The 27,669-nt window shown below is 43.3% G+C and overlaps 1 protein-coding gene across 1 annotated transcript in view; it reads right to left on the bottom strand.

The window, feature by feature from the left end:
- The window catches only part of PINX1 (PIN2 (TERF1) interacting telomerase inhibitor 1), a 512,666-nt gene that overhangs the window by 391,254 nt on the left and 93,743 nt on the right, over positions 1-27,669 (bottom strand). The window contains exon 3 of the mRNA XM_086926181.1: positions 21,158-21,250. Coding sequence (XP_086782307.1) covers positions 21,158-21,250 — 93 coding nt within the window. The remainder of the gene's footprint in view (positions 1-21,157; positions 21,251-27,669) is intronic.

Consider the following 27,669-nt stretch of genomic DNA (forward strand, 5'->3'; position numbering starts at 1 on the left):
AATGGAGAGCAAAATGGACAAAGAAAAGCGATGAAGACAGTGTAAGCTTAAATTATTTGGTAAAAGAAAAAGAAAAGGCAACAAATGAATTTCGAATGAGGGAAATAGCAGGTGGAGGTTTTGTGCATGTTCCTTGGACAAGACAGGATATTCTCTTGTTTACAAATGATTTTCCTCGGTTGAGAGAGAAACCTGTAGAATGGTATAGACAGGTAGAGAGATTTGTGAACGTCTCAAAAGTTCTGTGGATAGATTTAGATGGATTATTTGACATAATTGTTCCATCAGATCTTTGGACAAAATGTAAAATCTCTATAGATTGGCCTAGAGAGGCGCCTCAAAGAGACAAGGTAACAGGTGCTCCTTCACCAGATATAATGAAAATGCATGCCTGAAAAACAAGATTCCCCCAAAAGAAGTAGATTGGGTTAAAATTGACAGAACAATCCAAGAGACAAAAGAGTCAGTACATTCATTTTATGAAAGGTTACTGCTGGTATTTAAACAATACAGTGGTTATGAGCATCTGAGTGAGAAAGATATGAGCCATTTTATATACAGATTTGTATATGGCTTGAGACCTGAAATTAGTGAAATGATAAGAACTGGAATAGTTGGTTGGCGATCAAATACAGTTGATGATATCCTGAGAAAGGCAAAATACTGTAGTGATGAGATAGAAGCTAAACAAAAAAAATTAAAAGACAAAAAGCAATGTGGGCTCAAGTGAAAGTGGCTGAGCAGCAGATAGCAACTTTGGGAAATAAAAATGTTGATCAGAATCAAGGGAAATTTAAAGGTAATTATAATAAGCCAAAGTTGACAGGAAATATAGAAGAGTTAAAACAGAAACTCCCATGTTTTAATTGCGGCCAAATTGGACACTGGAAGCGTGAATGTAAGAATCCGCCAAGAAATTTTGTTAAAAATCAATCATTAAATCCACAGATGCAGAATGAGATAAATTGGCAGCGACAGTTAAATGAGATAAATCAGCAGCAACAGCTACAGCGACAGGTTGTGATTCAGCAAAGTCAGTTACCACAACAGATACCATAGCCGCCAATTCCAAACTGTGTAAATTTGCAGAGATACAATACAGAATCAGGATTCAGCGGAGGTGAGCAAGTAAACAGATCACAAAGAGTGAATGTGTCGAATGTTTCTCAACAATTCTGCCTGAATGATGGAAGTGAATCTGATGATTACTTATGACGGTGCCTGAGAGAGGAAGAAGAGTGTGTTATTGGAGCCACTCTTGAGGTAGATCAGTCTGGTCCATTTGTAAATGGTAAAGTGAATGATGTAGAAATCACTTTCCTAGTGGACACAGGTGCTACCCGTTCTACTGTTAGATCAGTGGAAATAGAAAATCTTCCTCTCTCTGGGGACACTATCCAAGTAGTAGGTGTAGCTAATCAGCATATCAGAACAGATTTAACTGAACCAGTTGAAGTTGAAATTGGCAAATTTAAAGACATGCATAGATTTGTAGTTTGTGATAGCAGTCCAGTAAATCTATTAGGTAGGGATATATTGTGCAAAATGAATTGTGCAATATATTGCTTACTGGATGGCATTGAGCTGCAAACTCCAGAAGAAGATGGTCTTTACAAATTAACAATGTCAATGGTTGCGGCAGAAGAAAAACGATTGTTTCCTGTGTTTGATAAAAATAACTTGCCTGAAGAATTAAAAGAGAAATTTAATATTAAAATTTGGGATTTCACTGGTGATGAAATGGGTTTGATGAAAAATGTAGATCCAGTACAAATTACAGTAAAACAAGGAGCAGAATACCCAAACATTCCACAGTATAAAATGAAAGCGGATGTGATTTTAGGAGTTATTCCTTTAATTGAAAAGTTTATTAGGCAAGGTATTCTAAAAGAAATTGAGAGTAGCCCGTGTAATTCACAGATTATGGGAATTAAAAAGCCAAATGGAACTTACAGAATAGTTCAGGACCTGAGAAAAGTTAACAAAATTGTTGTCCCATGTTGCCCAGTTGTTCCAAACCCAGCGGTAACTTTATAACCGAATCCGCATGATGCAGAATGGTATACAGTTATTGATTTGTGCAATGCATTCTTTACCGTTCCATTGCATCCAGAAAGCCAACAAATGTATGCGTTCAGATTCCAAGACCGTATTCTACCATGGTGTAGAATCCCTCAAGGGTACACCGAAAGTCCATCTATTTTTAATCAGTTGTTAAAGAAATCTTTAGAGAATCTAGATTTGCCTGGAAAATCAACATTAGTGCAATATATTGACGATCTCCGTGTTGCTGCAAAAACGAGAGATAATTGTGTAACAGATACCATTACTCTTTTAAATCACTTGGCAGATGAGGGTCACAAAGTTTCTCCTGCAAAATTGCAGTTTTGCAAACAAGAAGTAAAATATCTTGGTCACAGAATTGCAAAAGGATCAAGACAAGTAACAACAGAAAGAATAAAAATGATCCAAGCAATTCAACCCCCAAAAACACAAACAGGTTAGAATGTTTCTAGGAATGGTTGGTTATTGTCGCCAATGGATTAGTGGTTTTTCAGTAATTGCAAAACCATTGCAGAGACTAACAAAAGCAGATATAAAAGACCCAATTGTATTGACAAAAACTGAATTTGAAGCTTTTGAGCAATTAAAAAGAAGTTTGTGTGAAGCTCCAGCATTGGGTATGCCTGACTATGAGAAGGAATTTGAACTGTATTGCAGTGAAAGAGAAGGTTGTGCATTGTTAGTTTTGATTCAAAGGCATGGAAGAATGAGAAAACCAATTGCTTATTTCTCAGCAGTTCTTGACCCTGTTGCAAAAGCATTCCCAGGTTGCTTAAAAGCAGTCGCTGCAACCAGTGTAAGTTTGGAACAAAGTGAAGGAATAATAATGGGATTTCCAGTAAAGGTATACGTGCCCCATTCAGTTGAAATTCTGCTTACCAGAAGCAAGACTCAACATTTGACAAGTAATAGGTTGACCAAATATGAGAAAATTATTCTTGGATCAGATAACGTTTCTATAGCAAGATGTGTAAATTTAAATCCTTCTACATTGTTACCTGATACTCCTGAAACAGAAATCAGGGATGAAATTATTGATCATGAATGCCTGGATGTATTAGAGTACTGTACAAAACCAAGGCAGGACATTAAGGATGTTCCATTACCTGTGTCAGACTATGTTTTGTTTGTTGATGGATCATGCCTGAGAACAGACGAGGGTTTTCTGTGTGCAGCATATTCTTTTTGTACAGTGTCAAATGTGACTGAAGCTTCTAGTCTCAGAGGAATTTGTTCAGCTCAAGTAGCGGAATTGATTGCTCTGATTAGAGCATGTGAATGGGGTAAAGGAAAAAAGATTAACATAGTGACTGATAGTCAGTATGGCTATGGCGTAGTTCATGACTATGGCCAGCTTTGATCTCAAAGAGGTTATTTAACTTCTGCGGGATCACCAATCAGGAATGCTAAACTAATCAAAAGACTGATTGATGGCATCCAATTACCAGAACAAATTGCTGAGGTAAAGTGCACAGCTCACAAAAAGGGAAATGATTGTGTAACAAAAGGAAATTCATATGCTGATGAAATAGCAAAGTTTTGTGCAAAGCACAATGCAGCAGTTAATCGGGGAAAAGAAAATGAACATGTTTTGAACTCACTTATGCAAATATCTGTAGTTGAAACTTGGCAGGGAGTAAAACAGTTACAAGATGAGGCAAGTGAAGAGGAAAAAGACACTTGGTTAAAAGCAGGATGCAGACAGAGAGAAGAGGATGAAATCTGGGTTTACAAAGATGACAGAATAGTGATGCCAGACAGCATGATTTCAAACATGGCAAGAATGTATCATTGTCCAGGACACATAGGCAGAGATTCCATGATTAGGTTGTTTAGACAAACATGATACAACCCAAAATTCAGAATCATTTTGTCAGAGATGTTTGATCTGTCAACAGATCAGTCCAAACAGAAAAACCTATGTAAGCGTGGGAACCATAGGACGGGAGGGTGGACCTTTTACCAGAATTCAGATTGATTTCATTGACATGCCACGTCACAATGGACTGAGATATGTTTTGGTCATTGTCTGTCTGTTTTCGAGATGGGTGGAAGCATTTCAAACTCGTCACAATGATTCAATCACTGTGGCAAAATTGCTATTAAGAGAGTTTATACCAAGATACGGTTTTCCAGTAACTGTGGAAACAGATCGTGGCACGCATTTTGAAAACAGACTGCTGAAACTAATTTGTGATTCAGAAAAGGGGGTGGTGATGAACAGAGTGTCTGAATTAAGCAGACCACTCTTACCCAGTCCAAAGATCAGGGCTTGATCCCTCACCGTTTTTTAGCTCACTGCACCATCCTAGCTCAGAACTTGGCTATATGCAAATTAGTCTGACCCTGGCCCAGTGCATCATGGGAACAGGGCAGACCAAACTACCAAGCCAATTCTTATACTGGGAAGGAAACAAGCTACCGGGGACCGGTTTCTGGCATTTCAGCCGTCTTCGGCCCGGCTTGCTTGAATCCTGATGGTGCAATGAGCTAGGGACTCACATCTGAGTATACCCTTCCACGCTTATGGTGGACAAAAATGATTCAGAAAAGGGGGTGGTGATGAACAGAGTTGTCTGAATTAAGCAGACCACTCTTACCCAGTCCAAAGATCAGGGCTTGATCCATCACCGTTTTTTAGCTCACTGCACCATGTGGTCTGCTTAATTCAGACACTCTGTTCATCACCACCCCCTTTTCTGAAACTAATTTGTGAAGCATTAGGCATTAAACAAAAATTTCATTGTGCATACAGACCATGTTTCCTGATGATGACGGGCACCTGGCCACCATACTCGGCAGGTCCGTGCCTTTTTATTATAAAAATGCCATAGCATGTATTCCTTCTAACATGTCACATTGAATCTTTCGGATATGACTAGCGCCTGACCACCACATCTGGCAGGTTCACGCCTCTGAAATATATATTGCAATGTATTGTGTGTTTTGATGAAATTCTGGTTTCTGACGTTCTTATTTCAATTCATGTATTTTATTACACACTAACTGCGCCTGACCACCATGCTTGGTAGGTCCGCGCCGTTAGAATGATCTTTCATCATGTGATTATTTTGATGCACCTTTGAATTTTACCAACTACGCCCGACCACCTTTTTTGGTAGGTCCGCGCCGTCAGACTGATCCCTCATCATGTTTTATCTGTTTTATCTGATGCATTTTTGATTGTGTAGGTCCCACAGTGCATATTCACTGTTACGAACACGGCAGGTCTGCCCGATCCATGATAGAAGCTTTCACCCTTGGCAGGTCCAATTCCGCCCCTTCCAATTATTCTATGCTACCTAAGGAGTCTTTTTTCATTTAACAAGTGACATGGAATGCAGCTTTTTTCAGCCCTCCCGGTTACCATAACAACGGGAGTCTGTCTTCACCGAGGCTAGTTAAGTTACCTAGTAACCTTGGCAACACTTCCTGGTTGCAGCATAACGCGGCGAGACGCTGGCTCGCACGCTTCGTGAAGAGAGCAATCGCTTCGGGTGAGTTTTTTACCCTCCTGGCGACATCTGCCGTCTCTGTAATCGGCTTTCGTTACGGGGCATCTCTAAGTTTACTTATCCCGACCCCTTGTACTTGCAGATTTACCGAAGGATTTTCACTTTACGGACTGTCTGCACCGAGGCTAGTTAAGTAACCTCGGCAACCCTTCCTTGAACTTGGCTCGCACGCTCCGCGAACTGAGAAATCCCTTTCGGGTGAGTTTTTTTCTACTGGCGATATCTGCCGTCTTTGGAATCGGCCTCCATAACGGGCCCCTCTAAGTGTATTTACCCTGCCCCCTTGCCCCTGCAGATTCACAGAGGGATTTCACTTTACGGACTTTCTGATTATCATCCACTTTTCGGGAAAGGAGCGACACTTACCCATACCTTGATTCTATCATCCCACGGCGGTGAGGTAGGTTTTATCACTCTATATAAACTGTATACGGCCCCAACGATGTCCGGAGCAAATGAGTAATGGGCGCTTAATTTAATGTTCTTTAGATATGAACAGAGACCCCAGCAATTAAAAAACTTCAGCCTTATCATGGACCACGCTTTGTCAGGTCAACTTGTGTCTTCCTAAACAGGTAACTTGGACTATGCCCGATATGCCTCAGTATAACGCTCGACCTTTAACTTTATCTAATCTCTTAATCCTTTATGTGACGGACTTTTCCGTTTATTGATTGCTCTGGGACTTTTTAGACCAGTTTAAGTAATTAGTTCTTTTTCTCTCACTATGTTTAGGAATCAGCCCAACCCCCCCCCCCCCCTTTCCCCTCACGTCCTGACGAAGACCCGCGCAGTAAGGGAATACTGTCCTACACTCTTTGGGTCGAAACGTAGACATCTATCTACAACCTGTCTTATGTAAAGCGCTCTGATAACCTAATCAGTTCAAGATCCTGAAATGTGCAACGTAACTGATTCTATGTAAACTGCTGTGATAACATGTAACGGAACTGGTGCTATGTAAAGCGCTCTGATAACCTAATCGGTTCAAGTTCGCGCTATAGAAAACTCTAAAAATAAAATAAATAAAAATAAACCAAGAACTCCTGATATTAGCTTGATTTTTTCAGCAACCTAGGAGTTTCTTTTCACTATAAATTTTTGTTGATATGTGCATATTGTATTTGACCTCGTGTATGTGGATCAATGATAACTATGATTTGACCTGTGGATTTATGCATATGGAATCTGAAAAGTGATATGTAACTATCAGAAGTGTGTTTTTCCCTTGCACTTTTCCCCTTTTCCCTGTGGGCGCATTTAATTTTGTATATATTATAACTGATTCTTCCATCATTGAATGGCTAATGGTGCAGTGAGAATAAAAACACTTTGCACCTTCAATTGTTTTTGGATTAATTCAATATAAAGTGTGTGATTATGAACCAATAATTATATTTTTGGTCTGGGACCCCTGTATACCTATACCGACTGTTCACCCAGGTCCCACTGACTATATGGGTCAACCCTATTTTTTATAACATACAGACCAGAGGCATCAGGTGTTGTTGAGCAGGTAAATGGCACAATAAAAAATAGAATACCGTATTTTCCGGCGTATAAGACGACTTTTTAACCCTTTAAAATGTGCTCGAAAGTCGGGGGTCGTCTTATACGCCGGTAACCAAATTTTACCGCTCCACCAACCTTGCCTATGCCTGCCTGCTGTAGTCCTTACCGGCTATTGTAGTCGTGCCGCTCCGCCTTCACGACCCAGGTCGCCGGAAAATACGGAATACAGAAGATATACAGGGCACCGAGCCTGTGAGCATGCCTCGAGCCTCCGCGTCGGTGCATTTACGTAGTGATGGCAGCGCAGCAGCTCCAGTGGGGAGGAATTCGGGCGCCCTGCTCGTGGGAGGGTGGGGGGATGCAGCAGCATGTCCTGATCTGGCGTCTCTCTCCTTCCGATGTGGCCAGAAATCTCGCGGTCATCGGAAGCAGAGGAGCGTCAGTTAATGGCCATAGAAAGGGGACTGATATTTTCCCGCCGGCAATACAGCAACGTCATGTTTTGCTGCAGTTACTAACAGTACATTCCTGTTAAATCACCAAGACACTGCGTTCTTTTTAGGATCGGATGGACAGTCTTTACACTTCATGTCACGGAGGAGGGCTAAAATCACGGGTAGTCTTATACGGCGAATATAGCACAAAACCTAACTTTTTTATGAAAAGTAGGGGGTCGTCTTATACGCCGGGTCGTCTTATACGCCGGAAAATACGGTAAGTAAAATGTGTTTAGCAACTGGAATGAAGTGGACAGATGCACTCCCACTTATTTTGATGACTTTAAGAAGCATTCCAGTTAGAAAAACAGGTTTGAGCCCTCATGAGATATTAATGGGCAGGGTCATGAGGCAAGCATTTGTTCCAGTTGAAAAGCTACTAACCATTAATGATAGTATCATTATGGACTATTGCAAGAATCTTTCTGACGTGGTGACTTCTGTGTTCCATCATGTAGGAACTGAAGTTCTCTGAAAAGGGAAATAACAAGCTCATTATCTGTTACCTAGAGATTGGGTCAGGACAAAAGTTCATCGAAGAAGAAATTGTCTAGTATCAAGGTGGCAAAAAGCAAGACAGGTAATTTTAGTCACTACAAATGCAGTTAAGTGTAAGGGTCTGAAAAGGTGGATACATGCAAGTCATGCATGCTTTCAGCAGAAGCGGCCGCTCCACTCACTGCTCCTTGCCTCCTGGAGACCCGGTCTCACTCCTTGCCTGAGCCTATATTCTTGAAAAGAAGCGCCTAGTCTGGGATTAGCGCTAGACCGCCGAGCATTCATTTAGATAAGTAACATTAATAGCGCTAGACCGCCGAGCATTTACTTAGACAAGTAGCATTAGTAGCGCTAGACCGCCGAGCATTTACTTAGACAAATAGCATTTTTAAGAGAAGCGACTAGTCAGTAACGTGCTTCCTGAAAATACATTATTACCTGCATTTGTGCTGTGATTTGCATCGCGCTCGCCTCCATTGTGCCCCTGTGTTGTTTTGAGATTGCCTGCTTGCTGCTGCCATTTTGTTTGTTGTTGACTCCTTCCCCTGATCTCCACCCCGCCTCCCTGCAGACCCTCCCTCGCCCCTCCCCTTCCACCATCCACATATGTCAGATGCATTTGCGCGCAGCGACCGCGCTCAATCCGCGCCAAAGGTAAGCCCGTCTACGCCCGTCGGCGCCTGGACCGCGCCCAGCGCCAGACCCCCTGGCCCTCGTAATGCCCACCCCTCCCGCATTTCTTACGGTACCACCACCCTCCTAGCCTTTAACCCCGGCCGCTCCCCCTACTGCGCCCAAGCCGCTCCTGGACACACCCATGGACCCTTCTCCTGCAACTCCTGCAAGTTCGACGGCACCAAGAACAACTCCTCATCTACGAACACACAACACATATCCGACCCCAACCACCTACAATGCATCCTGCTCAACACCCGCTCTGTCCACAGGCACGCCATCGACCTCTGGAATCTACTAGACATCATCTCTCCTGACGTCGCCTTCCTAACAGAAACTTGGATGAACGCCACGTCAGCCCCAGACATCACCATTGCCATCCCGGAAAGCTATAAGATCATTCGCAAGGACCGTACCGGACATACAGGAGGAGGCATCGCTATCGTCCATAAGAAATCCATCCGCATCTTAACCAGCTCAGACGTCAATCTCGCAAACACTGAACACCTTCACTTCCAGATCCACATCGACCCCAAGACCACACTCAGAGGCACCCTCCTTTACAGGCACTTGTTTTGCCACTCTGAAAATGCTCCGTAAATTCTTCCCCTTGCTCCCTAGGGAGGCCAGGGAGTCGGTTGCCAGGGCGCTCATATTGGCTCGCCTCGACTACGCGAATGCTCTGTTCATTGGCATCCCGGCATACCTGGTCAAACCCCTCCAAATTATTCAGAATGCGGCAGTACGTCTACTATTTAACATCCCCAGATGGAAGAGCGTTCGCGTTGAGCTGCGCTCGCTTCACTGGCTTCCTGTAGCACAACGCATTTTGTTTAAATCTTTGGTGTTGGCGTTTCGTGCAATTCATGACCAAGGCCCCTTGTACCTGAGAAAGAGATTCACAAAGTACACCCCGGCACGTACCCTGAGATCTGCCACTTTGTGTAAACTGTCCCTTCCCCGTTTTAAACGGGCCAGACTTGGTGGTCAGTCGCTATCTGTGGTGGTGGCTCGGGCCTGGAATGCACTCCCTCTCCATCTGCGCTCCACGCCGACAGTGGCTGCTTTCAAAAAACATCTGAAAACTCACTTATTCAAGAGTGCAGTCTAGGAGGGTCCCTCAATGTTTTGCTTCCTGCCTTTCTGTTTCCCTCCCCGCGCCAGGATACTCCCCAGTAACAGAGCGCGTTACAAAATGATTTATACTTATACTTATACTTTACAGGCCTCCAGGACCCCGCGCACAATTCAGTGAAGACATCACGGACTTCATCACTCCACATGCGCTCCCCTCCGAAGATTACATCCTTTTGGGAGACCTCAACTTTCACCTTGAAAAGAACAACGACCGCAACACCACCACCCTTTTGGACAACCTCGCCAACCTCGGACTTAAACAACTTGTCACTATCCCCACCCACATCGCAGGTCACACACTCGACCCTATCTTCACCTCCAGCAAACATATCTCCTTCAGCCACACCACAGCTCTCCTTTGGACTGACCACAGCTGCGTTCACTTTACCTACAACAAGTCCACATCCAACAACCACCCCCAACCAACTCTGCAAAGAAACTGGAACAAAATCACAATCGACCAGATCTCCTCATCGCTTCTTCTAAACCCCCCAGCCCACTCCTCAAACTCCGACCAAGCCGCCACCAACCTCACCCAATGGATATCCAACAGCGCCGACATCCTAGCACCACTGAAAAAACGACAAATCAAACTAGGCAGCAAGAAGGCCTCCTGGTTCAACGATGATCTTAAGAAATCCAAGAAACTCTGTCGCTCCTTTGAGAAGGCCTGGAAAAAAGACCCAACCACCAGCACCAAGGACGCCTTCAAAAACGCCACCCGCATACACCACCAACTGATCCGGAATGCCAAGAAAGCCGCTTTCAAGGACCGACTAGATAACAACGCCCACAACAGCAAGGAATTATTCAACATCGTCAAGGAATTTACCAACCCCTCAGCCAACTCCAACGACATCACCCCCTCTCAAGCCCTCTGTGACTCCCTAGCCTCATTCTTCCACAACAAAATTGCAGACATCCACAACAGCTTCGACAACCGACCCGAAGACCAACCCACCCAACCCCCTGCAGGACCCCCACCCCCCTTGAACACCCTCAATGACTGGAAGCCAATCTCCACTGAGGACACCATCCGTCTGATGAACTCTATCCACTCAGGATCCCCCACAGACCCATGCCCTCACCACATCTTTAACAAAGCAAACTCCATTATAGCACCGCATCTCCGAGACGTCATCAACTGCTCCCTCAACTCCGCAACCTTCCCGGAAAGCTGGAAACATGCCGAACTCAGCGCCCTCCTGAAGAAACCCACAGCTGACCCCACCGAACTCAAAAACTACCGCCCCATCTCACTCCTTCCATTCCCGGCCAAAGTCATCGAGAAAGCGCTCAACAACCAGCTCTTCGCCTTCCTCGAAACCAACAAATCACTCGACTCCTCACAATCCGGCTTCCGAGCCAAGCACAGCACTGAAACCGCCCTCATCGCAGCAACAGACGACATTCGAACTCTACTGGACAATGGAGACACCGTCGCCCTCATCCTCCTCGACCTCTCCGCTGCCTTCGACACAGTCTGCCATAGCACCCTTCTACAGCGCCTCAGAAACGTAGGAATCCAAGGAAAAGCACTGGAATGGATCACCTCGTTCCTCACCGGAAGAACCCAGAGAGTCCGCCTTCCACCATTCAAGTCAGAGGCCACTGAAGTCATTTGCGGCGTACCACAAGGATCTTCACTCAGCCCCACCCTCTTCAACGTATACATGAGCCCCCTCGCGGTCATCGCACGCCAACACAACCTCAACATCATCTCCTACGCCGATGACACTCAACTGATCCTATCTCTCACCAGAGACCCGAACACTGCCAAAACCAACCTGCATGAAGGAATGAAAGAAGTAGCCGACCATATGAAACACAGCCGCCTGAAACTGAACTCAGACAAAACAGAAGTCCTCATCCTAGGCACCTCCCCCACCGCCTGGGATGACTCTTGGTGGCCAGAGGCCCTTGGAAAAGCACCCATCCCGACGGACCACGCACGGAACCTGGGCATCATCCTGGATTCCTCACTCTCGATGAACAGACAAGTCAACGCCGTTTCTTCATCTTGCTTCAACATTCTTCACATGCTCAAAAAAACATTTCGCTGGATCCCCACCGAAACTAGGAAAACGGTCACCCACGCTCTGGTCACGAGCCGACTGGACTACGGAAACACCCTCTACGCCGGTACCACCGCAAAACTCCAGAAAAAACTCCAACGCATCCAGAACGCTTCAGCCAGGCTCATATTAGACATCCCGCGTAAAGAACACATCTCTGGTCACCTGAAAAACCTCCACTGGCTCCCCGTCAATAAGAGGATTACTTTCCGGCTCCTAACCCACGCACACAAAGCACTCTACGAAATCGGACCCGAATGCCTCAACACACGACTGTGCTTCTACACCCCCTCCCGCCAGCTACGATCCTCCAACCAAGCCCTTGCCACTGTACCTCGCATCAACAAAACCACCATGGGAGGCAGATCCTTCTCCTACCTGGCAGCGAAAACCTGGAACTCACTTCTCACTCACCTTCGCCTTACTCAGAACCACCTAGCATTCAGAAAGCAACTTAAAACGTGGATATTTGACAAGTAATTCCCCACCCTTCTTCAAGCGCCTTGAGACCCTCTGGGTATGTAGCGCACTATATAAATTTATTTACTTGACTTGACATACAATAAGAGTACCACCACCTGAAAATCCTGACAAAGAAGGTGATGCAACAGCTGATTCAGATTCAGAAGAAGAGTCTGAAGAAAATCCAGATCCTCAAGATCGACAAGATAGTCGACATCTGGAAGATTCAAATGCGAATGAAGCATTGAATGAAGAAAATGATGGAATTGTGATACAAATCTCTGAAGAAGAAAATGCCGAAGATCAGTTGAATAAAAAAGCAGAAAAAGAAACTGATCAAGAGGTGATTCAAGATCAAGATCAGGAGAGTATTGAAAAGCAGTCTGGAAACTTTGGAAGAAGGAACGAAGATTCTGAAACTGGCGGATTGGAAGTAATTGAAGAAGAAGAAGTAATTCCAAGTACCAGCTACAAGGATGCTGTTCCTAACAAAGTGAAGCTGCAGAGTAAAGAAGTAATACCTGAATCTGATGAAGAATCTGACTCAGAAAAATTGATTATTGATGAATCAGCAACTGAAACAGATGACAGTGAAGATGAATCAAATTTGAAGAAAACAAGAAAAAGAGCTTGGAGACTGGAATACAATTTGAGAGAATGGAAAAAGAAGCTGACAAGAAAAGGAGATAATTGGCCAAAAGAAATTGAAGGCATAAAATTCAAATTAGTAAACAGAGCTAAAGAACAGGTGAATGAAATCTCAAGTCAAAAAGAAGAAAATTTAGATAAGAAAAAACAAGCAGAGAAGAAAATAGAAGTTATAAGTACCAGAGCAAAGAGAATAATCAGACATAATCAAAAATATAAGTCACCAGAGTGGGCTTATATTATAATACCACCAATTGCAGAGGTTGATAGCAGTAGCAAAGAGGATTTAGCAGATGACAGTGACAATGATTGAGAGAATAAAACTTGATTAATTGACACAAGGTTGAAGAAACTATGTTAGGAGACACACGGTCGAAGAAATTGTGTTAGCTGAAAAATACATTTGTTGTATGACATAAGGTCAATGAAAAGCCGTTAGGAAATAGATTTATCTGATTTGAATTAAAAAAAAAATAAAAAAAAATAAGGAGGGTGCATATAGAATTTTCAATTTTTATTTTTCAATTTTTTATTTTAGAAGAAATGGCTTACTCATATACTAGTAAAAATTTGAGATGCTTTATTCTCAAGAGGTGTTGCAAAATGTCTTCAATATGTGTGGTACTAATTATTCTAGTCTGGTTAATTTTAGCAGCCATTTTTTCCGTTAGGTGTTGATAAAGAAATGTACAAAGCTAACATGACAAGTAAAGCTGAAGTTAAGTCTGATAGTGTTGATAAAAGTATAGATCATAAACCAGAGATACATCAAGATAGATCTGTTGGAGATTTTTCTAGTAATACCTTTTCTAGACTTTTATCTGAATATGTTAAAGTAATGGATGCTAAAGATTGTTATGTTTGTGTAAAACTACCTGCTTCTGTTTCTGAGGGAATACTCCCTCTTACATATGGTGTGACGTGTAGTGTAATAGCTAGTTTATTTTATAAAGCTGGTCGTTTAGAATTTTATTATTCTGACTTTGATGAGATTTTTGCAAATTTAAAGGTTGAAAATTATCTGAATAAAGTAAGACCTGCTAAACAGATGAGGGAATTTTTCTTAGTAATTAATGAACTCACCTATGAATACGCTTATAGAAATAATTTAACATGCAAATTAAGAGCAGAGGAGAAAACTTTCTTGAGTGTGGTGGAAGAGAGAAGGGCAATTTACAAACGAAATGAGTCAATGAAAACTGCTAAATCAAAGTTTTGGCAAATCGAGGATGAGAAGCCTAATGGTAGAAATGTAAATATTGCAATCCATATAGATAAAACTGCTAAATCAAAGTTTTGGCAAATCGAGGATGAGAAGCTCAATGGTAGAAATGTAAATATTGCAATCCATATAGATAAACCTGTTAGTGGGAAATTTTGTATTGGAAGAGATAATACCCTGTACGACAATTATTTTGTAGGAGCAGGTCAATGTGAAGATACTTATCAAATTGTAGGGGGATGGGGATTTAAAGGAGGCAAAGATCCAATTTTTCCTGGAATTTATTTTGTTTGTGGGGATAAAGCATATTACAGCCTTCCGGACCACTGGTACGGAATCTGTTATGTTGGTTTAGTTTTACCCAAAAATGTTCATGTGTATAGAAATGCTGAAAGTTCATTTGAAATTAGCAAGCATGTAAAAAGATACAAAAGAGAACGTTTTCCAGAAACTCTGGGAGACATATTTGGTGCAATAATACCTATGGTGGGAATAACCCTGAATGCAATTAGAATCAGAAAAATTTCAACAATTGTAGACAGACTGTCAATTGACACTGCAAGTGGATTTCAATTAGTGAATACTGAACTTATAGCCATGAGGACTACGGTAATGCAAGGTCGTCTTGCACTTGACATCCTGCTAGCTAAAGAAGGAGGAGTTTGTGGAATTTTACATGTCCAACACTGCTGTACGTACATCCCTGACAAAAGTAAGAATATAGAAATGTATATAAGAAACATCACTGAGTTGCACCAAGAGGTAGAACCTCTAGAAGATGAGTTTTTCAGAACGTCTTGGCAAAATATTTACAGCAATTAAGCACTGCTTTCAAGAGATAGGTAGTTCAATTATAGGTAAAATAGCTTTTCCTTTGATAAGTATAGCTTTAGTGATACTTTAGTTAAAAATCAGTTGTATGTTACACAGAAGAAGAAAGCATGTCACAGAAAATAAGAGAATTTACAAGTTAAGGGAGGAAAGAGAAAAAGAAATAGAATTAGAAGAGTTTCGTAGTGCCCAATATGATAGTTGCAGAAAAACAGCTGAATCTAAAATTTAGAAATACTAATACTAAGAAAGTGCAAAACATGTTCTTTGATTGAAAATTTATAGAATCATACATTTTTGGGTATAGTTTGGGGATTTTTAAATCACCAGATGAGGGAGTTGATGGAGCAAGATGAAGAACAAAATGTTGTTCTGACTAGCAAAGTTAACCTCTCTTAATAAACGTAATATTATTAATAAGTTTGTGGTGTGATCATTAACCAACTTAGTTCAAGATGCATTCATCATGGGTTTACACGTGGGAATAACATGCTTTGTGTTGCCACTGCAAAAGAGAAATAATAAAACTAATTTTGTCCATTGTCTTTGTCAGTATTAAATGCAGCATTTTTATGATAACAGCATGTGCTTATTTCATGTTGCTTATGTTTTTGTCTTTTGTGATAAAATGCTCAAAGAGTTCCAGAATCGTTAGGATACGTAAATATGATTAGGGCTCCCGGTTTTATGGTATTTATTTTTTTGCCATTTCCGTCTGTATTTATCCATATTTATTTTTTGGGCATTTTTTCTGTATTTATCCGCATTTATTTTTGCCACAAGCAATAGATGCCGATACAGCTAGTATTTATCCGCATTTATTTAAATTGACAATGCACACCAGCGCCTGCTTGTTATTGGACAACACAATACATTCACCTGAAAACTTTGCCATTGTAGTACAAGCATATGTGCATTTCAAGAGACTTTGCAGACATTGAGGCTCTTTCAGGTTTGTTAATGAAATGAAGACCACTGAAAACCCGTTCAATTTTTGCTGATGAGACTGGAATTGCCAAGAGATTCAAAGAAAGATTACACAGTGTTGGTCATTCTTGTTTCTCCCTCTCTCTGTCTGCCTCCCTGTCTGTACTGGGCATTGCTTGTTCCAGGAGGATGCATCTGTCCTTGTCCATTCATACTTTGTTAAAACCATGTTAAAGGTGTGGTGTGCCAGTGGATGCCTGCTGCCACGAACTGAACACCCTGTGTGAAAAAAAGCATGATACACCACCAGTGGCCCTTTTACATGAAGACTGGCCTGTGAAAGCTTGTGCAAGTGATCAAGGATATGCTGCCTTTCAGTTAACATCCTGTGAGGGCAACTTGGAAAATTCGATACGTAACCATTTCGGAGACCTTCCGTTTTTTTCTGGTAACTTGCACATATAGATGGCAATTGGGGTTCTTCTGTGGCCTGGTCACATTTGCTTTGGCGATGTGTGGCTGATCTAGAACCAAGGCACTCTCCTAAGAGCCAGTGTTGGGAAGAGATGTGCAGAACAGAGGGGTATCTAGAGGAGTTTGGGCGTATGGACCCCACCCTGTGCAGTGCCTCACCCTGTGCCTGCATTTATCCTAAGAGAGGTGATGAGACACTTGAGCTACTCTCCAGTCAGGAAATCTCCCTCGTGCCTAACTCCATAAATATCTTAGCTAATGACTCCTAAAAAATAAAATACGGTAACTACACCACTTCTTGAGGTGTAAGATAAAAAAAAACAATTTCAATACTTGAAATGGGTAGGGCGTCAGCTTAAGAATGTATGTGCACATGTGAGCCACACCGTGTGTGTTATTTAGAGATCTGGAATGAGATGTAATGGCGCAAATAAGACTAGCACAGCCTAGGGCTGAGGCCATATTAACAATATGCACAACGGGAATACTGGGGAGATGGACCGAGCAGCAGTGGCAAAGGAAACCCGACCTGAGCAATAATCCCTACCCTGATACGATACTGATGCATAGGGTCTGGGGCGGGCTGAGACAGCTTCCCAAGCACCCGAGCACTTCACAGGTCTTAAAAGACCATTTACATTTACACGTTAATTAAGCTTTGTTGGAATTTCACATTTCACCTCTTAGCGCCCCTGCATCTCTACTCTGACAACCAGCCCCCCCCCCCCACCCCCCCCTGCCCCCACAGAGCAGAGTCTCTCCGAGTCTCGGCGTTTGCTGACACAATTAATTTTTTTTAATAAAACGTAGGTATGATGTCTGGAAGGTCCGCTGGCCGCGCTAGCGCTCACTTGGCACCCCAGTCTTCGGGTTCTTTAGTATGAGTAGGACACATTCTTGGGCCTTCAGATCTGTAGAGACTTTGTCAGCCTTGGAGAGCTGTCGTGTGTGTGTGTGTTGGGGGGGGGGGGGGGGGCACTTGTTAATTTGCAAGTAGAGTAGAGTGCATTTATGGAAACCGTTTAACCCTTCCATGTTACGTGCTGGTGAGAGCAGTGCAGTGGGACGTCGGATCTTTTATATCTGGCGGTGCAAGAAGGATGCCCAACGCAGGCCCAGGAGAGCCGGACCCGGATCAGATGTGTCCAGGACAGCCGCTGACTATGTAAATGAGTTCCCATTACATTCACTGAATGCAATATCTCAGGATGGCACAGTGAGTTGAATGCATGCAGTGATCTGCGGGTCATGGGTGCGATTCCATCAGGCCTGTAAACTGAGTCTGTGCTTGCAGATATCGGGGTGAAAATGAGTTGGGGGAGGGAGGTGCGGGGCTAAGGGTCTTCCTGGTTTCAAAGACTCACCATGGAGCTTTTGGGCGCTACTTGTAGCTGGGTATTTTCGTCCTACAATGCTCCGATCTCTCACTAAAGGAACGTGTGATGCCCCTTAAAATAAAGAGGGTGCGGTAGGGAGGGGGTCAGAAAGGTTTTCGGGCGGAAGTGACAAGCACCGGATTGTAGCAGAATTCATAGCCTTAGCATTCAACCTGGGAGCACTTAAACTTAGTGTGACCCCTATCACGCTCCCCCCCCAGTTGTTAACCTCATGCTAAGTAGGCAATCTATCATGTAATCGCGCAACGGCAGGCCCTTTCCCTCCACCCCCGCTATAAGCTTTTCTGTTCTGTTTTGTTTTCGCAGGTATTCATCTTATGCAGCATCGGAGAGGGCACAAGGGGGGCATAGAACAGGGCGCTGCGGCCAAACTTCGTAGGAAAGAGAAGTATTCATGGCCAGCTAGTGGAGGAGTAAACCAGTACGACAGCAAAGCACAGCTGGATAATGCGCCTGTAGCAGCGATCTGCCTTTGACATTCAGGTCGCTGGTTTCAACCTCTGAGAGATAGCTCAGTGCGTAAGATACCTGTTCCTGCCAGAAAGATGAGTATGCTCCCTGGGAGTGTCTGCTTTAGAGTTTTAGACTGACTTTGACAAGACACCCATATGAAGCTGGGGCATCAGCGTGGTGAGACACTCAGAGCCACTGTTTCAGTGCATGAGGTACACTCTTGGGACCGTGATCAAGCATGTCTGTATTGATCTCCTCCAGACAAGAGTTTAGAGCCTGCCGCGAACTTTTCAGTGTAATTTGTAGGTCGCGGGTTCAAATTTAAGGGCGATATGGCGGGGTTAGTAAAATAGGTCTGATTTCTTTTCAAATATATTTTGCCCCTTACAGTTCAGATGAACCCATGTCCTAAGAATGGCGGTGAGTTTTGCTGAACTTTTCAACTAAAGAAATGCGATGATTAATTTAGAGGCAACATCAATGTGTTCCAGCGTTTAGCTCTCAGCTGCCAGAGAGAAAACACATAGCTCATGGTACTATGCTGATTTGCAGTGGAGATAAATATACTATGTAACATGGCCTCAGCAAAACTGCTGCTATAGGTGTTCAACCGTCTGAGATGGCTTACTAGGGCCTGTGGCATTCGACACACACGGCAATTAAGAAAATCAAGGACAACAACCCCCACCTCCCCCCTCACCCACTTAACAAAGGGGAATACGATCCTCTGCTGCTGTCGGGGCATGGGGGAGGGAGGGTGAGGGGTAATCCTCTTATGTTGCCAGGAGAAACGACGGCGGGCTGGTGCAGAGCTTGAGTGGCCCCGAGATGCCGAACGTAAAGAGAAGGGCCGGTGCATGTACACAAGCTGATGGTGGCAGGAAGGCGTCTTCAAACCGGGCAGGGAAAGAAGAAATTCAGCCAGGTGAGCCCCCAAGTAAAGGTAAAAAGTTATGAGGGCGAGGCTGGATGTGTTGGCACGCTCACACACACAGCTGGATTCCGACGAGGATTGGGTCAGGGGAACGGCCATCCCTGTACCAATAGGTCCACATGAGGGCGCTCATAGACAGTGATTGGAAGGGATTAAAATGAATTCCCAGTGGCGTGCAAAGGAAACAGCATTCAGCGGCAGCGTGGCAACATTTGCCAGTGTTTTGCCGTTTCTAAATATAAATACAGACAAAGGAAATATAGATTTCCGTCTGTATTTATATGTAAATATCCGTAAAAACGGAAAACCGGGAGCCCTAAATATGATGCTGCTTTGTGTGCCAAGCTAGGTAACATAATTAACCATGTTAATTAGCAAAGGGGGAGGGTAACAGAATGGGTCTCAATTCTTTAATTAATTGATGTCTTGTGTTTGTTTAATAAACAGTTTTCGAAGTGAGGCCTAAGTTGACTTTTGAAAAATATGGCCTACCGAGATGCAGACGTGAAAGAAACCATGCCCAGAAAGGAGCCTTGCGTTGTGTAATGGAAATATTTGCTGAATAAAAAGACTTTGCCTGAATGAAATGTGATCACGGAAACAAGTCCCCAAGGACAGGATCTGTGTATGTCTGCCAAGGTTAGGAAGCGAAAAGAACAGTGCTCGTATTAAAGTAACATTTTGAAGGAAGCCGAATGCCATTGAAGGAAAAGACAATGGCGCTTATGTAAAAGCTTGAACGTGGTCATGAGCCGTATGAGCTAATGGGGACTGACCTGAATCAGCCAATGAGGATTGAGCATTTCGAAAAGAAATACAAAATATAGAAAGATAAGTTAGTAAAAAAGGTATAAAGTCTGACGTTGCGTTTGTGGAAAAAACTCTTGCTTTCCGATTCCGGAGACGCTGACATGCTGTTGGACTTTTGGCGCACGTAAGGACCGCAGACTGATTATTCTTCCCTTTTAGGTGAAGTTTGAGTTAGACAGGGAAATAGATTGAAGGAAATGGAAACGATCTTTTATTAATAATTCATATTTCTGAGCTTTTTTCTGAATGTCAGTTCTAATGCTGCTTTCCTTTTTACTTATGAAATAAAAATTTAAATCATTCCAAATGTCTTTCCTTTGAAAATAAAGTTAATAAAAATTAGATTTGAAGTGACAAGCTGGTCTTGTTTATTCATGGTCTAGTTACTATTAGTTGATCCATCCATCTTATGTGGCTTGATTTAAACTGCAGTATGTAAATATTTGTGAATAGATCTTTAAATCAAACCACCTGAATAAGTCACTCTAAATTGTCTCATTGGTGTTATGGGCCTGTATTTATGTGTTTAGAAATATATGGGGAGTACTGAGGTGATAGATGGTGCAAGTCAGTTTTTCTATAGGAGCGCTGGATCAAGACTATCCTTCATGCAAACATCACTCATCTAGGCCTGTGCTCTGTCCATTCCTCAAAGAGTAGTGTAGCTCCTAATTTTCCTAGTATTGGTTTGATAAACTTATTTGTACCAAGTTTATATTCTGATCCTTCACTAGCCTCAGAGAAGCTTTAACTCTTGTTTTAAATTTTTATTTTTATTTTTAGAGCCAAAATTTCTTTGAAACAGACAGAACTAATTGAAGTGTGATCTTCGTAGTGGACACGCTGCACTGGATGCAGGAGAAACAATGACCCCACTTCTTAGAAAAAGACTGGAAAAACGGAAACATGATCCTCGCCTGCCTGAATGCTAAACTACTCCCACCATTCCTTTAGCTGATGGTAAGCAAAAGTGGGTGACAAAATGGAGACATAAAAGAGTGAGACAGACGGAGTAGGATTTCTCACCTCATGATTTACTGCTGCACCGAGACCAAGGGTGTTGTTTTTGAGCTGGACTTTTATATTTTCCGTGGATCCTTGTTCCTTTGCCCCAAGGCCCTGTCGAACAGTGAGCATGTAAGATTAGAACAGATTCCAATAGAAGACAACAGAGACCTGTACATTCATATTTCATGCAACATCTTATAAATTCTGCAGTTTAAAAGCTCTAACCTTAAATATACACAACTACACATACCAGCGAGCATTTAAGATTGAATCTTATAACGCTTTCCCTGAGATGGTGCACAATCAAAATACTGGACAAGATACATATTACAGAAAGGAGCATATGCACAAACATTAACCTTGTCTACAGAGAACACATATTGCAATGGGAGGGTGTGGGGGGGGGGGGGGCAGGGGGAGTCAGTAACCTGAAGAAGGTTCCTCGAGGGAACAAGCGTTGACAAAGCCAGTAGCTCTCACTTTTATAATGAGTGTGCTAAGCTACTTGCTTTGTCAACGCTGGCTAGTAAGGCATTGTTAAAATGCATTGACAAAGGCAATAGATAGTCACATTAAATATGCTCAGGTTTATTTTATGTGTAATCTATTAATGTGATTAAATGTTAGATGATTTAAAATTTAAATATTATGTGTATTCTTAGGATGTATGGAAAGAATGGGTAACTAAATGCATATGCGCATTTTAAAGGTTCATATACAATTCTTTTGTAAGTACTGAAGTTCATTGTAATTGAAATAATATTTGCCAATATGTTAAGTGTAAACCTTTTTATATTGTAGATGTGAGTAAACAAACTTAGTAATTCATATTTTAAAAAGAAAATAATAGGTTTTATGTACAAAGCAACAATTTATTAGCAATGTAAATATTTGATATTTCTTTTAAAAACAGATGCGGCTTTTGTAAAGTATCGAAGGTAATGAGCAAAAGCAGTTTTTATATGTGTACACAATTCTGTATAATGTTATTAATATATTCATTAAGCTACTATTCATAAAGTTAAAGATTAAACAGAAAACATAGGAAACCACGTGAGGAAGACTGATATTTAATTATCACAGAGTGCAGTAAAAATGAAAAAGAAACACAGGCAAAGTTTTTGAATTGTATGGAGGAGGACACGGTTAAACTAGCAGCAGAACACGGTTAAGGAGGACACAAAGCATTAATAATGTGATGGGTAAAAGTAGCTGGAGCACACAAGGACAAAAAAAGAAGAATAAACCCACGCATCATGATGAAAACTAGAGCGCTCCACACAACAGAAGTTTTGGGATCACATGGTGGAGGAAAGATGGTAAACCAGCTGATAAGGCCGACAGATAAGGAGAGGTGCATGGTGTTGCCAGGCAAAGGTAACTACAGACCAGAGGGATATCCCCAACTAGCAAATACAAAATAGTACATAAAACTAAAAGGACCCCACAAGCAATATACAAAAAGAGATCTTAAAATGGACTACAGCAGCTAGAGAAGAAGGGATCCCTAGCCAAAATGAATTACTCTATTTGAATATAAAAAATTCCCCGTCCTGCAATGATTTACACATTGCCTAAAGTGCATTACGAACATATCCAATCCTCCGGGAGGCCCACAGTGTCAGGATGTGGGTCCGTATTGGAACCCATAGGGAAGTATGTAGATTTCTTCACTAAACCCTTTACCCCATTGACATGTTACATACGTGACACCATGGACTCTAATAAATCTCATTGAGGATAAGTAATTCTTTCAAACTGAATGCCTATTTGCCACGATAAACATGGAGTCCTTGTGCACAGACATACCTCAGTCGGAAGGAAGCAGGGTCATTCATGACCAACTCAATTGTAGACTCAGACCATAGGCCACATCAGGTCCCAGCTGTTTTTATAACAGACCTACTCCCCACTCACCTTCGCACTAACATATTTCTTTCTCCAAATTGGACAATTTCCTCATTCAAATAAAAGGCACGTCAATGGGGGATGTTTTTTTTTGCTCCAGATTTTGCTATTCCATCTATGGACAGTTTGGAGTCCACAGTTCTACTCAGTACTTCCAACCCCTTCAGGCACCATATCGTACTGCGCAATCGGGTGAATTGATGATATGCTTTGCTCTCACAAGGTCCCCGTAAGAGTCTGACACTATTCCAGAAAGGGTTACACCAACATTTTAATGTTTTAACCCGAACTATGATAAGTGATAAAAACTAAATCCCTTTCCTAGCTTCAATTGTTAAAGTGGAAAACAACACACTATATTTGATGCTGTATTACAACTCATCAGAGAAAAACACCTTATTGGAGTATTCCAGTTTCCACCCTCATTCCTGAAGGGATTTCTTAGGGTTAGGGTCCTCAGATTATCAGCAAGTGGAGGTAATATAGATCAACTGCTTTAAAACCAAAAGCTTAAATGGATTCTAAAGATGGATACAAAGAGAACATGCTGTTCAGTACAGAGACTCTTGTTTACCGAGCACTTTTCAGACTAGTGACTTTTTTCTATGACTGCATACAATTGTCTCTTCAAAAAGGCAGTCCAGAGAAAACTCTAATGCAAGACATGTTATAATTAGCCTGCTTTTGCCTCTTTTTGTGAATGTTCATTATATATTTGTATGTGTGTACTATATATCGCAATCTATTTTGTCCTAGTTGATTTACTCTTCACTTGATTTACTCATTTCAACACTATATTTATCTGCACTTTCCTTATCTGCCTCCATCATCCTTCAAACCTCATTCATCAGTTAAGATGGCAGCTGCCATCTCCTAGATCTCTAGGGAGACCTTTCTATATTCCGATTACTCCAGAGAAGCCATTGCATCCTGGGCAATGCTCTACACACGTTTCCCTTTTTTAGTTTCGTTGCTCGATGCAAGCCCACAATATGCTATCCAAAGCGCCCACCGTTCTCCCTTCGTTCTCCCAGCTGCAGTTTCTGCTGACATAAGGGATATTCACAATACTCCTATGGAGAACTGGACAAAAGCAAGACATTCCCAGTTCTTGCCTCACATTGCCTGGTATGTGTAATAGTTGTGGTAATCCCTCTACTCCATATTCAATTTATCCGACATGTTACATTAGTGTCTCTTAATTCCCTAGATCATTTCATGAACTTGTCTGCCTCAGCACTACCAGTCATTTTTGGGTCTCGCTGAGCCAATCTGCATGCATTGCTCTGCAAGAGTGAAGTAGGGGCTCTTAAAAATGCTCCCAAAGTCTGTAGGCAGATAGGGCACAGTGCATGTGCGCCGGGCACGGGCACCATTTGTCCGCCTGCAGCTTTTGGGAGGACTTTCGCGGCCACTTTGATGTTCTCAGTGAGCCGCGCGGACACGGAGAACATCAAAAGTGGCCGCGAAAGTGCTCACCATTTGCCACCCCCTCCCTTATCCCACTTCCTGCTTGTCTTTGTTTGTCGGAGAGTGTTTGTAATTCTTTCATGGCGTTCTTTAAATTGCTTTCCTCACTCCTATTCACTTCTGTTCACTCTCCCTAATTTTGCAAACGGTTTCTTTATTCCGTTTTCTTAAACTTGTGCGATCGTTTTGGGCTAAGCATTTCTTGTGCTGAGTTGACCATGCGTTTCTGACAATTTAAATTTGTACTTTCTTGTAACATTTGAAATTCGATTTATTTCCAAAACAGTGGACAGCTTCCATTTGTTTACATTTCCTCCTCACATACTTGCGACTTAAGCTGTGAGCCCTGAAATAGAATAGTTCACTTCCACAGCTTATCGCCGCTGTTGTCTGTAAGTTGCTGTCAATTACTTTAATTACCCTTTGCTCTGACTTGCTGACACCTTCTCAAAGCGCGTTTTTGCCCAGATTCACGCTCAAAATCTTTCCAACATGTTCCTGTGATGTACAGGTATTCTTTGCATGTTAACTCCTTTTCCCGGGGAATTTAGGGATCCATCGGACACTGTTTGTTCTCTTCACTTTTTTTTAAATCTATATCTATACTAATATAAACAAGCATTAGAAATGCAATAGGTCTCGCAGCATTAGAGCTAGTGCTTTTAGAATTGTTTATGGGTTTTTTTGTAAATCTTTAGCATGAGGTTGAGGGTGAGTGAGGGTGAGGGGTAGAGGGTGAGGCTGAGGGGTTGAGGGTGAGGGTGAGTGAGGGGTTGAGGGTGAGGGGTTGAGGGTGAGTGAGGGTGAGGGGTTGAGGGTGGGTGAGGGGTTGAGGGTGAGTGAGGGTGAGGGGTTGAGGGTGAGGGGTTGAGGGTGAGTGGGGGTGAGTGAGGGTGAGGGGTTGAGGGTGAGTGAGGGTGAGGGGTTGAGGGTGAGTGAGGATGAGGGGTTGAGGGTGAGTGAGGATGAGGGGTTGAGGGTGGGTGAGGGTGAGTGAGGGTGAGTGTGAGTGAGGGTGAGTGAGGGTGAGGGTGAGTGAGGGTGAGGGTGAGTGAAGGTGGGTGAGGGTGAGGGGTTGAGGGTGATTGAGGGTGAGGCGTTGAGGGTGAGTGAGGGTGAGGGGTTGAGGGTGAGTGAGGGTGAGGGGTTGAGGGTGAGTGAGGGTGGGTGAGGGGTTGAGGGTGAGTGAGGGTGAGGGTGAGTGAGGGGTTGAGGGTGAGGGGTTGAGGGTGAGTGAGGGTGAGGGGTTGAGGGTGAGTGAGGGTGAGGTGTTGAGGGTGAGTGAGGGTGAGGTGTTGAGGGTGAGTGAGGGTGAGGTGTTGAGGGAGGGTGAGGGTGAGGGGTTGAGGGTGAGTGAGGGGTTGAGGGTGAGTGAGGGGTTGAGGGTGAGTGAGAGTGAGGGTGAGTGAGGGTGAGGGTGAGTGAGGGTGAATGTGAGTTAGCGTGAGGGGTTGAGGGTGGGTGAGGGTGAGGTGTTGAGGGTGAGTGAGGATGAGTGAGGATGAGTGAGGGTGAGTGAGGGGGTGAGGGTGAGTGAGGGTGAGTGAGGGTGAGTGAGGGTGAGTGAGGGAGAGTGAGGGTGAGTGAGGGGTTGAGGGTGAGGTGTTGAGGGTGAGGGGTTGAGGGTGAGGGGTTGAGGGTGAGGGGTTGAGGGTGAGGGGTTGAGGGTTGAGGCAAATCTGTGCAGATCGATGCAACTAAAATAATGCTGATTATAGAACTACATCGAGATTGGACGAAAATTGAACAATTTTGCAGCATTACATAACAAATGCACATTTGCTGTACGGACCAGTAATCATTTATAGGTTTCTTCTAGGAATTGTGTGAAGAGGTGAGCATTGAGCTACTTACTAAGACTGAGCATCGGGACAAATGCCTCATATTAGGAGGTAAAGAGTTTCAGGCTGCATTGGCTGCACCAGAGAAGCATGCTTTTGAAATTTCAAACGACGGTTATCTCAAATTATAACCATTTTTATTCCTGCTTTGACACGGCGGGCAGGGGAGGGGGCGGAGAGGGGAGAGGTGCGACACGGCAGGAAGACGGAGGGAAGAGAGGGGAGGGGGGAGGAGAAATGCGAGACGGCGGGAAGGGGGCAGACATGGCGGGGAGGGGGCGGAGCGGGGGAGAGGGTGTGTGTGTGTTGAATCCGGATGAGTCTGCTACTGCAAAAGCAGAAAAAAAACGTCCTGGCACCAGATGGCTCCCTGCCAAAACATCCTGGTGATATTGAAACCCAAAAAGGCTTAGAGAGGAGAGAAAGACGAAAACACACCCCATCCAACATGAACTATGCATTGTTGGTGAGTTTACAAACAAATCAGTCTGAAATTATGGCCCGGGATTGCCATTTTGCAACTAAAATAATGCTGATTATAGAACTACATCGAGATTGGACGAAAATTGAACAATTTTGCAGCATTACATAACAAATGCACATTTGCTGTACGGACCAGTAATCATTTATAGGTTTCTTCTAGGAATTGTGTGAAGAGGTGAGCATTGAGCTACTTACTAAGACTGAGCATCGGGACAAATGCCTTATTCCTGCTTTGACACGGCGGGCAGGGGAGGGGGCGGGCAGGGGAGGGGGCGGAGAGGGGAGAGGTGCGAAACGGCAGGAAGACGGAGGGAAGAGAGGGGAGGGGGGAGGAGAAATGCGAGACGGCGGGAAGGGGGCAGACATGGCGGGGAGGGGGCGGAGCGGGGGAGAGGGTGTGTGTGTGTTGAATCCGGATGAGTCTGCTACTGCAAAAGCAGAAAAAAAACGTCCTGGCACCAGATGGCTCCCTGCCAAAACATCCTGGTGATATTGAAACCCAAAAAGGCTTAGAGAGGAGAGAAAGACGAAAACACACCCCATCCAACATGAACTATGCATTGTTGGTGAGTTTACAAACAAATCAGTCTGAAATTATGGCCCGGGATTGCCATTTTGCAACTAAAATAATGCTGATTATAGAACTACATCGAGATTGGACGAAAATTGAACAATTTTGCAGCATTACATAACAAATGCACATTTGCTGTACGGACCAGTAATCATTTATAGGTTTCTTCTAGGAATTGTGTGAAGAGGTGAGCATTGAGCTACTTACTAAGACTGAGCATCGGGACAAATGCCTTATTCCTGCTTTGACACGGCGGG

Source organism: Lissotriton vulgaris, chromosome 6 (assembly GCF_964263255.1).
Source record: "Lissotriton vulgaris chromosome 6, aLisVul1.2, whole genome shotgun sequence".
In the NCBI taxonomy this organism is placed as follows: domain Eukaryota; kingdom Metazoa; phylum Chordata; class Amphibia; order Caudata; family Salamandridae; genus Lissotriton; species Lissotriton vulgaris.